This window comes from Ascaphus truei, chromosome 7 (genome assembly GCF_040206685.1).
Source record: "Ascaphus truei isolate aAscTru1 chromosome 7, aAscTru1.hap1, whole genome shotgun sequence".
NCBI classification, from domain to species: domain Eukaryota; kingdom Metazoa; phylum Chordata; class Amphibia; order Anura; family Ascaphidae; genus Ascaphus; species Ascaphus truei.
In genome coordinates, this window is record NC_134489.1 from 99,051,614 (window position 1) to 99,068,299 (window position 16,686).

Genomic DNA, 16,686 nt, shown 5'->3' on the forward strand with positions numbered 1-16,686 from the left:
GCAGCACCATAACAACAACATCATCATTACCCCGCTGCCGCTCAGGGCTGGGGGGGGAAGAGAGAGATCGAGGGCAGGGGGGGACATCACAGGCGTTAAGTAAGGGGGGAGAGAGAAAGAGAGTGGGGTCAGGAGGTGAGAGAGATGGTTAGGAAGGGAAAGAAATAGATACTGGAGTAAGCAGGGGAACTGTAATATTGACTGTGATCAGGGGGGGGGGTATTAAATACTGGGGGTCGGGGGGGGAGTAAGGAGGCGATATATGTTATAGACTGGGGTAAGGAGGGGAGAGCAATATTGACCGTCTTCAAGGGGTAGACTAGGGTGAGGAGAGAAACAAATTGGGGACAGCAGGTCAGGGACATGTTAGGAGGGGGGAGATAAATATAGATTGGGGGGTAGGGCAAAGGGAAAGCAGAGATTGAAGCCACATTGGATAGCAATCATGGAGGGAACACAGCAACGACTGGGGTTTCCTTAGAGAGAGGCTGGGAGGGAGATAATTTGTTTTATGGTGTGCAGACATATGAGTCTGGGGTAAGGAGGGTGTCAGACCAGTGACTGGAGTTGGGAGAAGAAAAAATTGGACAGATCAGATTGTTGGGTGGGGTGAGGCTGGAGATTAGGTGTGGAGCTCTTAGGAAAGTCAGAGCTCAGGGGGAATGTTGTGGAGAGACTCTGGAGGGAACAGAGCTTGGACACCTTGTTGTATCTGATTCCTGAATGTTTACTGGAGCTGAGGGATAAAGGAAAGCACTAAGGAGAGTCTGATCCCCACACATCTGCCCAGGTCATGACTAGCAGTGAATGTGGGGCCCTGGTCCCAGAGGTCAGTAGGATGCAGAGAGAGGATGTTATACCTTGGCCCTCGGGGGAGCCATGCCTGACTGAAGAACGGAGTGCACGGTTTCCGGGAGCCTCAGAAGAGGACATGAAGCTCTTGGAGGCCAAGCTGCGCCTTAGACTGCAAGAATGGGGGGCTGTGCTCACTGCAGGACAGCGGCTACTGGTATGGGAAAGAGCAGTACCCAGTCTGCTGACGGCAGCCGCTCTTCATGGAACGTTCTGGTGAGATTCCAGGGGTAGAGAGGAGGCACCGGTCGCTTTATGGGCTATTTTTGTTTTTATAGTGCTTGCATCCCTTATAGTGGTTCAAACCTCTTTAGAGCAATTGTTAACACCACAGGCAAAAAATTTTTAGTCTAGGAAGCCAGTTACATCTAGAAGATGAATGTGTGGTATTGGAAAGATGAAGCCATTGCAGACGTAACAGGGATGAAAGAGTGAGAGAGATGATCTCTCCCCCTAATTAATTGGAGATGCTTTTCAGGAATATAACTCGAACTTTCCAATGTATTAAACATAGAAGCTGACTGTGGAAAATAACAGTTTGTCTCATGTGGTCTGCTTACAGCATTTTACTCTGTTTTAGGCCATATTTGATCTCTAATTTGAGGGTCTGTTTTGTAACTATCTAGATTGTTCATGTCTCTTGCACATACATTCACTGTTCCGTCTGTGATGGCCTCCATTTGGAGTTGGTGCCATGTATCTACCACACTTTAAACAAAGTACATTCTGACATCTCTACTGAGCCCGTCCACTCCAGCTTTAGCGCCTCCCCTCACCCACCCTTGTTTAGGTTCTGAAAACTGCTCCTGTATGTTACTTGTATCTTAAGCTATTTTGAAGACTCATATTCCCCATTCTTCCTTCCTTGTTAAGTGTGCATGTTTGAGATCCTGACAGGTGTACACAATATACAAATTGCAAAGATATTGGAATACTTCAATATCCTCCTTGTGAACTGTCAAAAAAAAGGGACAATGTCCACCAGTGGACGATGGTCCTGTGATATTTGCCAAAGTTGTGATGCATTTCAAACCACTAAAGTGTGCAAGTGGAAAATGTGGTCCACTGAACCTCATGGTAATGCAGAAAATAGATGGGTCCCGCATCACATGGAATTCTTGGCAGGAAGTAATGGAGATTATTGGATTATCCATACAACTTCACCACGACTCCTGGGGTGTATAACATATTTTGAGTGTTAGGGCACACCATCTGATATACAGAACCATCTGACAAGGGAATGTCTTGGATTACATGACTGTCAATACAATACAAAGCCAAAATGGATTGGTAAACCAGGAGATATTTTTTTAGTGGAGATGAGCTTTACTACTGTGAGGGCTGACAGGGCTCCGTATAAAATATGGGGCAAAGAAGGATGGGTAACTGTGCTTGTCCTATCTTCCATGTAGTGACAAAGGAGGGAGAGGGAGTAAGTAGGGGGCATGATACCTTTTTATTTGGACCAACAAGTAGTTGACATGTTACAAGCTTTCAAACTTCTCTGGGTCCTTCACCGGGTAAGCCAGACCCTGTGAGGCTAGTAAGCTTGTAACATATCAACTAGCCAACTTGTTGGTACAATAAAAGGTATCATACCCCCTACTCCCTCTCCATCCTTTGTTGCTATAGAATATGTGAGCATTCAAGTCAGTCTACTAATTCTTCTACAATAGCTCCATTCTCCCTCCATGAGGGCTTAAACTGTTAGGTTCATTTCTTTGCCTCTATGTAGTGCCGGACTTGATAATATGTTCTGAGCATTTGTAAGACTATGGACATGGCATAGTGAGCATTTTCTCACACCCTTTTTTTTCAGTAATGTTTTGTGTCTGATTTTCATGTATATTTATTATGCTAAGTAAGACCAGGTAATGGGCCTGGATACCCATTGTGTTCCGTCTACAGAGCCATGGCCTCTAGTAATGACCTGAACTTGGTGCAGAACTACAAATTCCTGTAGAGGTGGACAGTTGGTCACAGTAGTGTTGAGCCGGTTACCACTAAGATGGGTTCATAAGGCTTGTATTGCTTTTGGCCACTGATGAAGTCTCTCATCTTCCCCAGGCTGTTCTCTTTCCTGTCCCTCCGGCCTCTCTTCCTGCTCAGCTTGTTCCTGCTCGGCCTCTTGGGCCTGGAGCGCTGGAAGCCTTGGCTTCTCACTCATTTCAAAGGTAACAAGCAGCATTTAACATGCCATAACTTCTGGGTATACTCTTAGAACACATAGGACCAGTATAGAGTGGGTAGCATTCGAACATAAATTACCCAGCCAGACACACCGTCTTCTAAATAAATACATCCAGCATAGTATGTTTAACAGGCTCCCATACTGCAGCCTTCTCTTGTGCATAAACTCAATCTCGCATACAGTGAGCTCTGAGCTCTCACATACACAGAGCTTCAAACCCCTCTTCTTATATAACAAGTGCAGCATGGACGTCTGAGAGGAGCCAGCACTCTACACCCATCACCTAATTATATCTTTCCTTTATCCTCTCAGAATACCTCCTTACTAACCCCTCCGAGTGCACACTTGTATATAGGAATGCCCTCATATCCCCCTCCTCTCCTTAGGTGACCATGAGAGCTGTGTATTTTTTCTTAATCCCATGACAAGATAAGCCTTTATGTCAGCGTTATCAGCGCAGGTATTGACCAGCTAATCAAGGATTCACAATGTATTTGTCTACAAAGCACGTTTTAGAGAACATGATATACATGCAATCACTGAGAGAGAGCTCTGTTGGAAATTATATTGTATGCAAGTGTATAGCGAGCTCCAGTAACATTCAGCAAGCTGTATACAAGCCGTATACAAGTTTTAAACGTTCTTTATATATATAGCGTCATCTATGTGCATAGTGCTTCACAGCAATAACATAATAATAAAAACCTGACATAATATAACACATAATGGGAATAAGCGCTTGAGATGCATAAAAGTAACATTAGGAAAAAGGAGTCCCTGCTCTGAAGAGCTTACAATCTAATTGGTAAGTCGGGAGAACTTACAGAGACAGTAGGAGGGTGTTCTGGTAAGTGAGTCTGCAGGGGGCCATAGTCCGTGCATATGAGATGTACAGTACCAGCGAGCGGAGCTAACCATCTGCTTCATTAAAGAGGTGTGTTTTAAGATGGTCTTAAAGCTGCAGTTCAGTCTTTTTTTTTTTTTTTTTTACATTTATTTTTTTACTTCAATAGTTTCATGTGTGCAATCTCTAATTACCTAAAGAACTGTATAACTGCAGCTCAATTCGTTCTCCATGTATTGATAGGTCGAAATTTGGTGACATATTAAAAGCTGGGATTTGTTTATAATCTGCTTGTCTGTCAGTGGAAGCTCATGAATATTCATGAGCATTCCTGCACTGACATGTGCTAGAGGGAGGGCAGGGCTGACAAAGGGGTGTGCCAGGGCTTGTGACAGGACACGAAGGGGCAGTGCCTTAGCAAATGGCTGTTAAAATAGAATACAAGAAAATTGGTCTTTCAAAGTTGTTTTTTTAAAAACAGAAAATGCTAAAAGTATTTTTTCTTACTACAGAACTGATTTATTAAAAAAAAACACACATGCAGCATATTGACTGAACTGCAGCTTTAAACGTGGAGAGAGGGTGCTAATCTGATATTGAGGGGAAGGGAATTCCTGACGTGTGGGGCAGTGAGAGAGGTTTTTATCCATGGAACACACTTTGTGTTGGTTTTAATTTGTGTTTCACAACCTAAACGTTTAATCGTCTTGTTAATGTACAACTGGGACAACCCTCTTCGCTGCAGCATGTCACTTACTAGGAAACGTATGTCTTGTAACGAGAAAAGGTCATACACTTCTATGCTGTCTTTGCTCATTTTGCTGTCACTGGGAGTGTATATGACATTACTTCCCTGTTTAACATGAACAATGCAAAGTCCCCATTGTACGTCTACAAAGAATCAATAATATTGATGCATAAATGCAATGATTTTGGGGTATGTCCTTTTGACATCAGGAAGTTGTGTGTCTGATTAATGTGACTGCCCTCTCTCCTGACAGCACCACCCCAGGGGGATCCTGCCAGTGACAGGTAAGGAACTGAAGGCTTTGCAGACTTGCATCTCTTAACTCCACATTTAACCATCTCCATCCATCAGTGTTCAAGTAGCAATCCTCTTTACTCGCCATCACAATGGAAATTCCCTTTTACCGTTGCAATGTAATGTTGTTGCTGTTTTATAGCAATCTCCTCCTCCTCCTTTTTTTTTTTTCCAAATAAAATTCTATAGTTGCACTTTGGAGATATCAGTTGCTGAAAATGTGCCTCCCGGGGAGGTTAAAATGGCCACTGCCATAGAAATACCTGTAGACAGCAGGAGTTGTTATTGTAACAGCTGATGATTAAAAATAAATAAATGAAAATGTAGGAATAGATCAACAAAACGTAAACTATTAGATTATGTTATCTCTTTATTTTTGGGGCCAGATAGACTATTTTGTAAAGAAGAAAAGAAATCAAACAACCTTACTAAACTTTACTTCATTAAAATGATGGCTTTTTCTTCTAGAGTGTTGAAAGCGCTGTACATAGAATGTTTGCATGCACAGGACCCTGCCCCGTAGAGCTTGCAATCTATTGAGGCACAGGGAGATGAGGCTTGCCAAGGTCACAAGTAGCGGACACTGGGAACTGAACCAGGTTCTCCAGCCCCAAACCCAGTGTCATTGTTATCCGAGTCAGAGCCTGTCCTCCGTTGCCGCGCCTGTCCTCCTCGCCACGCCTGTCCTCCCTCGCCGCGCTGCTCTGACTTCTGCTCAGCTTCCCATTGCTTTGCTGATGACACTGTATCGAAGTGCACACGTCTTTAACCGCATCAACTTGCTGTATTCATAGTGAGGCCCTGGCAGCCGCGGGAGGAGCAGGGCACCACCGCCTACTGAGTGTACCTGAGCTGTGCCACTGCCTGGCAGAGAGCTGGCTTACTTCTCAGCAGGGTATTCAGGAACTGCTGCTATACAAGAAGCAAAATCCTGGCAAGGTGTGCAAGAGGGGCTCCAGCGCAGGGCTGTGGGGAGCAGTGAAAGAACCCTGTGACTCGCTCTCCCCCTCGCTCTTTACCTCCTTCCTTCTTTCTGTCATATTGTTACACTCTTGATCTTTCCCCCAAACCTTATCTTCCCCTTTTTTTCCCTATTCATCCCTCTTTTGCCCTCTTGCTTACTGTTTGGATTGGGGGTGGGGAGGGAGTAAAACGTCTGTTATTTTCCTAATGCATCATGCCTCCCCTCTCATTGCTCCCTCTATGTACTGGGTACCTGTTCTGTCCGCCCTTCGTGCTGTCGCTCTCAGTTCTGTGCTGGGGTTTGCTCTGGCTGTGCCATGCTGACTGTGGTCGGACATTATGTTCCAGGCATTATGATCTCCTACATAGTATGTAAGTACCAGATGCTTACTTGTAACATTGCGTGAGTATTGCATGTGCCGTATGCCCAGCTACTTCTCTCACTCACTTCCTCTGATAGTGCTCAGCGTGCTGCTGTGGCCACTGGTTGTGTATCGAGAGCTGATCCAAAAGATGTACACAGCCCTGGAGCCGCTACTTATGAAGTTGGACTACAACATGAAGGAGGAGGAGCTGCCCCGCGTGCACAAAAGTACGGGGCTATGCCAAGGCGGAGGGGTGGGGATCCGAAAACAATCCAATAGCATTGGCAGGTGGAGGTGGCACAGCTTGAAGCTTCATATCACAGCTCAGCCCCTCATTCACTGTGACACCCATCACAACGCCAAGTGCTTGTTTCAGGCGCTCATATTATCTTTCTCCTTTCAGAGAGGCAGGCAAAGAAGGAGCCTGAAGAAGGGCAGGAGCAGGTAGCAGAGACGGACAGCGATAGTGAGGTTGAGCTATCTGGATTCTCTCCTGAGGTGAGCGGGGTGGGAGCGTGTGCATGGTTTGTGTGGCAGCGAGAGGAGGAGAGGAGCGGTGTCTAAGAGGAGGAGAAGTGGGAACACTGATGTAAAGAAAGTTTGGGATCACTGGGACTAGGGAGGTAAGAGAATGGCTGAGATGCAGGTGGGATCAAGGGAGAAGTAGATGGAATATTGAGGTCACTAACAGTCAGAGGTGCGATGTGACGAGGAGATAATTGAAGGGCAGAGGTCAGAGCATGGATTTAATGGAGAAACATATAGGGGCCAATCACAGAAAAGGGATATGAGAAATTAAAGGGCCATAGAGAACAATAAGTGGTAAGTAATGAGACGCACAGAAATAAATGCCACATGGACATCTTAGATGTGAGGTTTGGATAGTGTGTATGTGTGTGTGTGTGGGGGGGGGGGAGAGAGAGGGGGAATTGTGTGTGTGTGGTGTGTGTGTGGGGGGGGGGAGAGAGGGGGAATTGTGTGTGTGTGTGTATGATGGTGGTCCTGAATGTATACCAGGTATTTGTACGGGGGCTAATTTGTCATGTTCCAATCCCAGCTGGACGTGAGAATTACGGCTTTAGCTCTCTCCATCACCGACTCTGAGCTGTCCGACGAGGAAGCCTCTCTTCTGGAGAGCGGTGGATACTCGGTCTCCAGGGCGACTACCCCACAGCTCACAGACGTGTCAGAGGGTGAGTCTTTGCAGAGAGCCGAGCCACGATGGGACTTTCCTTGGTCATACGATTGGTAGAGGCCTCGGCCACAAGCATTACGCAATTAGCTGCAGCTTTAGATCTGTTATCTGGAATGGAAGGGCTCCGGCGCAACTGCGCATGACAGACTCCAAAAAGCTCCCGGATGAATTCAACAAACTTTATTGGCACATTACACACTGGGGCTAGACCACGATCTCCCCCTCTACGCGTTTCACCCTCTAGGATAGGGCTTCGTCTCGGAGATCTGTTATCGCCTTGCAATTAATTTCTCTCCAGGGACGCACTAAAAAGCTGAAATAGTGACCGCTATAATATTACCCTTTTGTAATGAGCCACGGACCTATAAAAACGGGACTATTTAATGCGGAAAACTGTTTTATAAAACAAAAACACATGCAATAAAATGACACACAGAACAAAAAAAATGATGGCTGGATCTGAAATATGATAAAAGTTTCTGACCCGTCTCTCTGCCCTTCTTGGGCTGTATCATTGAATCACTACTTATATTACAGAGAAGAGTTCAGAATCCTCTGATTTCAGCGCATGAGAAAATTCCAAGCTTATGAATTGTATTATATACCTATTTGTAATATGAATAATAGTGACATTAAAAGACTGCAGTGGCTTTTCAAACCGATTAGTCAGCTGTCTTGTTAATTAACCTTTTAGTTTTATACAAAGGGTCCTCCCACTGCCAGAGGGTGTTTGTTTCCCTCGTAAGAGAGAGGACATTCTGTAGTTCTGATTGTGTCAGACTGGAACGGGCCTGGAGCAAGTGTCTAGTGAAAGTGTTAGGCTGGCTGCACCCGTTTCAGCCGCGATCTGTGGTTGTACACAAGAGAAGAGCTGGAGATCGCGACGCGGGGGCGCGGCCATGACGTCACACGGCTGGTTCGCCCTCATTGGCTAAACCGCTGCCGTGACGTGGCCGCCGCACCAAAAGACAAAAATCTTGTCTTTTGGGGAAGGGGTCGCGTGTCGCGGTTTCTGCAGGCAGTGACTGGGGCCGGCCCCATAGGGTGCCGTATCGTGTGCACGCCGTGGGGACGAGGCCTTAGAGATTCTCGACCACTGAACTAGAGACAACCTCATGGGCAGAAGAAGAGAGGGGCCATTGGGTCACTTGAAGTAGGGAATATGTTCATTGAGGTTCCTCCGTTCCTGCCCAATTTTACTCCTTTTTTTTTTCCTTCTTTTTTTTTCTTGGTTTAGAATTGGATCAGCCGAGTGCAGTGACCGAGGAAGCCTCTCCTCCCAAAGAGCCCACAGCTTCACCGCCTCGGTTGGGGCACCGGACAGGTGATGGGAAACCGTTGGCAGCAGCGGAGACTCCGCACCCACCAGCCCAACACTTGTCCCTGGATCCAGAGGAGCTATTTCCCACGTTGGCATCCCCTCTCCACTTTGTCAACACCCACTTCAACGGGAAGGGTCAATTGGCTGGACTGCAAAGCGAAATCTATGCCCTGAGCGAGGGAATGGTCAGCAGCGCCTTGTCCGCTGCCCTGCAGAGCCCCACGCTGCCCACTGCCACTCTAGGACCCATGCTGCTTGAAACGCAAGAGTCGGGGGGAGACGGGGAGGACTTTGAGCTCCTGGAACAGGGAGAGCTGGAGATGATGCAGGAGGAGCTTGAACAGGCCGAGCGGCACCTGACCACCAGCGGCTCCCACGCACCAGCCTCACCCCAACCAGAGCAGGGAAATCCTGCTTCCTAGAGCTAGGGAGGAGCGGGATGGGAGAGCTGAAAGTGTGGGGGAGAGGAACAAGCAGGTCCTGTTACACCTTGTGCACATGATCTAACGGGCAGCTCTGGGGTTTTAGCAGCTTTTAATGTAACCCATATGGGTATAGAGGCAGTATGCCACATCGGGCATTGGCCAAATAAAATATCCCCCTTCATTTTTAATCTTGCTCCTTTAACACGCATATAGTATTAAAGTTTTCATTTAACAGTTTTTAAAAAAAATACTTGTTAACTCATGTAACTGGGTAGTTTGGTGTCTTTGGTTAAAAGTGTTATATGGGGGTAGGGCGCAGATGTGTGGGTTTTTATTATTGTGATTTCTTTGCCTCTGACCTTTTGTGACCAGCAAAGGTCGTATTGGCACAAATGAGCTACTATGGGTTAACTCCCTGATAAGGGGTGCTTGGCTGTACACAGGGTTTTATCTGATGCTAACACCCCTCAGGCAATACAGTAAGGCCATACAGTTTAGGCATCGTGAGGTTTGTAATGCATAACTCAAGGGTGGCCAACTTCAGTTCTCAAAGGCCACCTGTGCTGAAGCAGGGATATCCTGAAAACCTAGCCTGTTGGTGGTCCTTGAGGACTGACGTTAGCCAACCCCTGGCATAACCATTACATTCTTAATGTGAATTGATGTCTCATTTTAATATGAATTTATTGCCCCATAATTATCAGAGATAGACCGTTTGGGAAGTAAGAGATTGATTTTCTGATTCAATGTTTCCCTTTGGAATAAGCGATGAATTTTTCAAGGATAGAAAGTGTAATTTCACAGAGTAGAACGCTAAAGGTTTAAAAAGACACTGAAGCGAAATTTAAATCCTCAAAAAGACATATTTAATACACTAAAGGCTCAGATGTTAAAACTTAAGCAAGAAAAAGGAAACACATTCCATAAGTATTAAACGTAAACAATACATTTCAGAACACTTCTTCTACAAAGGCCGGATATTGAAACCTACCCCAGTACGAGGGACTGGTGGGTATGAGCTGTATATGAGATATGACCTGCACATATGCTAATGGTTTTGATAGCTTTTATTGTATACACATCAGACGTTACACAGGTAGTATTGTGCATGAACATTTAATACCTCACAAGCCTGTTCACATGTACGATACTTTCAGTGTTGTGAATCCTTTTTCTTGTTTTAAACTGAATTGTCCTCTATTTATTTTAAGAGTCCGTAAGAAGAAGAAGAAACCCTAAAGAGAATAAAACTAAATCTGCTGGGATAATCTTTTGTTTATGACAGGGGAGGCCAACTCCAGTCCTTAAGGGCCAACTACAGGTCAGGTTTTAAGGATATCCCTGCTTCAGCACAGGTGGCTCAATCAGTCCTTGCTTCAGCGCAGATTGCTCAATCAGTGGCTCAGTCTGACCGAGCCACTGTTAGAGCCACCTGTGCTGAAGCGGGGATACCCGGAAAACCTGACCTGTTGGTGGCCCTTGGGAACTGGAGTTGGCCACTCCCAATCTATAAAATGAAATGATCCGAGGAACATTGCAAATCTGACATTGTTTGTCCTGATTCCTGTGTGCGTGCGTGTGTGCGTGCGTGCGTGTGTGTGTCTTCTAAATGTAAAGACATTCAGTATGTCTGTATGCTGTATGGATAGTAGTATGCTTGCTTATGTGTAGGTATGTAAATATTTTTGTGTAGGTATATATTTAGTTGTATATGTATTTTGTTTGTATAAGTCAGTGTGTATTTCTGTGTATATGTGTATGTATGAGTGTGTGGGTATATGTGTGTGTACAGTGTACAATAAATTTATTTACCCTAAAAGAAAACCTTGTATTTAAAGATCTCTGATGTGCCCCACCTCGCTAAATAATTAATAAAAGTTGTTACACCGTTGTGAATGTTTGTTGAAATTGTTTTTTTTAACGTCCCGAGGCTTCATTATTATCCTAATGACTTTTGATACTGTTGACCATGTTATCTTGCTTAAGAAACTCTAGTGCTCTGGAATAGGTAAACATGCTTTAAACTGGTTTCAGTCCTACCTATCAGGTAGAACCCAACATGTGTCTATCTCAGGCTCTAACTCAAATCCCCTTGGATATCACCTGTGGTGTCCCGCAATGCTCTGTTCTGAGGCCCCTACTCATCAATGATCTTCCTACAGCTTGTAAGGGAGCTTCAATACACATGTATGCAGATGACACAATCTTATATGCACACAGCCATAGTCTCTCCGACCTCGAACACATACTTCAATCTGACTGTTTGAGACTTCCCACAACAAACTGTTTTTAAACACTGACAAGACTAACAATGGTATTTGGGACCCAGGCTAAATTTATAAGGCTTTCAATAACTGAGCTTCACATCAGAACGAACGCTAATACCACCGTAACTCCTGTTACTAGTTTTAAATACTTGGGCATATGGTTTGACTCCCATTTAACATTTGGGATGCACATTGATACCCTGACATCCAAAACCTATGCCACACTAGGTGTACTTTACAGGAAAAAATCCTCCATAAGGCCTTGCCCCCGCTGCCTACTACAGCGTCCGCTGTGGCGGACGCTGCGCGCACGAGAGCCCTCCCCGCAATGGCGCCGGGCACGCTGCGAGGAGGGGGCCGCAGCGCTCGCGCGAGAGCTACTCCTCTCAATAGAATTGAGAGCAGGACTCGCGTCAAGCGATTAGGCACGCCCCCCGGCGGTTCAGCCAATGAGGGGGAACCTGCCGGGTGACGTCATGGCCGTTCCCCCGCCACGCCCCCCCCGGTCTCCTCCTGCAGTGAGCTGCAGACCGGGGAATCGGCTGAACGCGCCGCCAATATCGCGGGCGCGCATTACAGCGGCGTGACCGGGGCCTTAGCCTAAGTCTGCTGGTCAGAAAGTGTATCACACAGCAGATGCTAATGCCAATTATCGACTTGAGGGTCATGGCATACGGCTCGACCCCAAACCCAACTTGGCAAACTTGATACCCTCTACAAATCAATATGCCGTTTTGTTCTCCAATGCAGCTACAACACACATCACTGCGAAATGCTCAAAGAACTAGATTGGTCATCACTTGAGTGTAGGCGCAAAGTTCACCTTTCCTGTCTCACCTTCAAATACTTTCTGGGCAAGTTACCCGTCTATCTGAACAAGCTCCTCACCCCTACCACATGCAGCACTTATCATCTGAGATCTGACTCCAAAAGACTGTTCATGGTCCCAAGGCTCAACAAAGTATCCGGCTGCTCCTCCTCCTCTTACCGTGCACCCCAAAACTGGAACAGTCTACTGGAGACTCTCACAGCCACCACCAGTTTAAGTTCTTTCAAAACTAAGGCTGTCTCACATTTTAATCTGGTCTGTAACTGTTACATACGCCTATAATATATATTATTTCTATCTGTGCATGCAATGTCTTGTACATAATGTATACCCTGTTCACTTAATGTAACCATGTATTTGTCATCATAACTCTGTGCCCAGGACATACTTGAAAACGAGAGATACCTCTCAATGTATTACCTCCTGGTAACACATTTTATAAATAAATAATGGGCAAAATGTACACGTTTATTAGACTGTGAATAATATTACTGTAAATGTGGATGGCACCACAGCGATGGATACAGTGGTTCCTAACTCCAGTCTTCAAGTACCCCCAACAGGTTAGGTATTTGGGATATCCCTGCTTCAGCACATGTGGCTCAATCAGTGGTTCAGTCATTTTGATTGAGCCACCTGTGCTGCAGCAGATGTCCTTTAAAATATGTCCTGTTGGAGGCCCGTGAGGACTGGAGTTGGATGATCACTGGATAAGTAGATTGACACTTTCCATGTATTCTGGATAACAGTGATAGAGTTGACAGCCGTCTGTTAAAATGATCAGGGTAATTACAGCGTGACACTGGGAATATATGCTGCTGTACAATGATTTCATTGGTGGGGAAGCTATAAAGAGTTGGAAGTGTGATATAGTTTTTGGTCTTCAATACATAAACTTGTTGACTTGAATTCCAGCCTGTGCCACCAACAATCTACCCTGAATGATCTGGATCTCGCATGAACAGACTGTATTTTAGTAATAAGACTATAGAGATACTTTCACAATAGTTAACATCCATAATGCAGAATGAGCGAGGTTTGTTGGCTCAGGACCAAAAAATGTCAATTTAAACTGACGATAGGAGAAGTAAGACTACGCCTTAGGCTGCGTCCAGGGTTGCAGCAGCCGTGCGGAGGCGCGCTGAGGCTGAGGGAAAGCGGGTGCTTTCCCTGGCCTTGGTTAGCGCGCCATCCGGGGGCGTGTCAGGGGGGCGGGCCAGTGACGTCACGGAGCTGGTTCGCCCTCATTGGGCGAACCGCTCACGTGACCGGCCCTGCGCTCCCGTAAGCGCTTGAAACTAAACTTTCTAAGACCTACGCATCCGCACGCTTGCGGAAGCGTGTGCGAGACCCTGCTAAAGCCGCTCTCATTGCGGCTGCAGGGGCTCACTGCCGAGCGGAAGCGTGCCTCAGCACGGGTCAGCGCCTAAGTGCTGACCATGCCCGAGGCCTTAGGCTGCGTCCATAGTGCTGGATACGGCGTGAGCTACGTAGCTCGCATCGAAACAAACACTAGGACGCCAATGCATATGTGCATAGTGCGTGCGCTAGCACACATACTAAAGAGAGACCAGTGCTTTGCGATACAAGTTTGTATTTCCAGCGTGACGCCGGGTCACATGAGCTGCGCGGAAGCTAGCGCGTTCTACTGGACGCAGCCTTAGTGAGTGAGGCTCAGCACTTAATAGACAAAGAAAAGGCTACACTGGAAATAATAGCACACATTTGTTTGGCCTGCTGGGCTAAAACAATGAAGCACGCGGGAGGGAACAGCAGTACGTATATCCGGCCCTCCACCGACAAGCTAAACATGGCAAAAACAGAGCTCATACTTCCTCCCAAACCTGGCCCTATTTCCCCTTCTACATTACTGTTGGAAGTACTATCGTACACCCAGTAGCCAAAGCACGCTGCCTAGGGCTCATACTCGACTCCTCTCTCACATTCTCCTCTCACATTCAAAACGTTTCTAAAATCTGTCGCTTTTTCCTCCGCAATATAACAAAGATACGCCCTTTCCTCGGTTGCTCGACTGCTAAAACTCTGACTCAGGCCCTCATTCTCTCCCATCTTGATTACAGTAACTTCCTGCTGTCCGGCCTTCCTGCCTCTCACCTGTCTCCCCTACAATCTATCCTAAACGCTGCTGCCAGAATCACTCTACGCTTTCCTAAATCTGTCTCAGCGTCTCCCCTGCTGAAATCCCTCTCCTGGCTTCCGATCAAATCCCGCATCTCACACTCAATTCTCCTCCTCCCTTTTAAATCTTTACACTCTTCTGCCCCTCCTTACATCTCAGCCCTAATTTCTCGCTACTATATGCACCATCCCGATTCTTACGTTCTGCTCAAGGATGTCTTCTCTCTACCCTTTTTGTATCTAAAGCCCTCTCCCACCTTAACCCTTTCTCACTGACTCCCCACACCTCTGGAATTCCCTTCTCCTCAATATCTGACTAGCTCCCACTCTATCTACATTTAAGACCCACCTTAAAACACAGCTGCTTAATGAAGCATATGAGTAGCACCGTGGCTGATAAATAACACATCATTCATTAACCTTGGCCCCTTGCAGACGCACTTACCAGAACGCCCTCCTACTGTCTCTGTACGTTCTTCCTACCAACAAAATTAGATTGGTAGATATTCAGGTAAGGGTGAGGTTGGCATATTAGGGTGAGGGTGGCATTTTAGGGTAAGGGTAAGGGTGAGGCTGGCATATTCGGGTAAGGGTGAGGCTGGCATATTAGGGTGAGGGTGGCATATTAGGGTAAGGGTGAGGCTGGCATATTCGGGTAAGGGTGAGGCTGGCATATTAGGGTGAGGGTGGCATATTAGGGTAAGGGTGAGGCTGGCATATTCGGGTAAGGGTGAGGCTGGCATTTTTGGGTAAGGGTGAGGTTGGCATATTAGGGTGAGGGTGGCATATTAGGGTAAGGGTAAGGGTGAGGCTGGCATATTCGGGTAAGGGTGAGGCTGGCATATTAGGGTGAGGGTGGCATATTAGGGTAAGGGTGAGGCTGGCATATTCGGGTAAGGGTGAGGCTGGCATTTTTGGGTAAGGGTGAGGCTGGCATTTTTGGGTAAGGGTGAGGCTGGCATATTAGGGTGAGGGTGGCATATTAGGGTAAGGGTGAGGCTGACATATTCGGGTAAGGGTGAGGCTGGCATATTAGGGTGAGGGTGGCATATTAGGGTAAGGGTGAGGCTGGCATATTCGGGTAAGGGTGAGGCTGGCATTTTTGGGTAAGGGTGAGGCTGGCATTTTTGGGTAAGGGTGAGGCTGGCATATTAGGGTGAGGGTGGCATATTAGGGTAAGGGTGAGGCTGGCATATTCGGGTAAGGGTGAGGCTGGCATATTAGGGTGAGGGTGAGGCTGGCATATTAGGGTAAGGGTGAGGCTGGCATATTAGGGTGAGGGTGGCATATTAGGGTAAGGGTGAGGCTGGCATATTAGGGTAAGGGTGAGGCTGGCATATTAGGGTAAGGGTGAGGCTGGCATATTAGGGTAAGGGTGAGGCTGGCATATTAAGGTAAGGGTGAGGGTGGCATATTAGGGTAAGGGTGAGGCTGGCATATTAGGGTAAGGGTGAGGCTGGCATATTAGGGTAAGGGTGAGGCTGGCATATTAGGGTAAGGGTGAGGCTGGCATATTAGGGTAAGGGTTAGGCCGAAAACTTATTTTCTTTTTTCTGCTGCCTGTTAAATGACCGGTATATATATTATAAATGACGCTGGACAGGTTCCTTATTTACCCGGTAAATTGTGAGTCGTCATAATGAGAGTATTTGGTTACCCGTTAGAGGTCAATTGAAGAGGTTATTGTGTTGTTTATTCAGCGTTGTGTTGAGTGGATGGAGCTGCGTGTCAGTGTTTTGTGGGAAAATATTAATCCTTGTTTACCAAATAGTTTTAGGCGGTAATCTCTCCGGGGCAGGGACTCCTTCACCTAATATTACTTGTATGTCTGCAGCGCTTAATCCCAGCCTGTGTTATATTATTATGTCACCTGTATTGCTGCTTTAGCCTATAATATTGTCACCTGTATTACTGCTTTAGCCTATAATATTGTCACCTGTATTACTGCTTTAGCCTATAATATTGTCACCTGTATTACTGCTTTAGCCTATAATATTGTCACCTGTATTACTGCTTTAGCCTATAATATTGTCACCTGTATTACTGCTTTAGCCTATAATATTGTCACCTGTATTACTGCTGTGATGCGCAGGGTACGTGGATGGTGCTATATAAATACAGATATACAATATGTACATATCGGTGACATTACAGAATATGTCACAGCACAGCATGATTTATACACAGTGTGTGATCTGCGCTTCTGCCAGGTTCTAGGATCCTGCTTTGTGATTGGCTCAATATCTGGTAGGT

General features: G+C 46.2%; 1 protein-coding gene across 1 annotated transcript; it reads left to right on the plus strand.

Moving 5' to 3' along the window:
- Positions 1-71: 71 nt before the first annotated feature.
- RETREG2 (reticulophagy regulator family member 2) lies at positions 72-11,094 on the plus strand. Its single transcript, XM_075609621.1, has 9 exons — positions 72-1,068; positions 2,920-3,026; positions 4,889-4,919; positions 5,724-5,868; positions 6,180-6,264; positions 6,353-6,484; positions 6,661-6,755; positions 7,315-7,450; positions 8,690-11,094. The coding sequence occupies exons 1-9, from the start codon at positions 794-796 to the stop codon at positions 9,193-9,195; spliced, it is 1,512 nt and encodes a 503-aa protein (XP_075465736.1). The 5' UTR covers positions 72-793; the 3' UTR covers positions 9,196-11,094.
- The last annotated feature ends 5,592 nt before the right edge of the window (positions 11,095-16,686 follow it).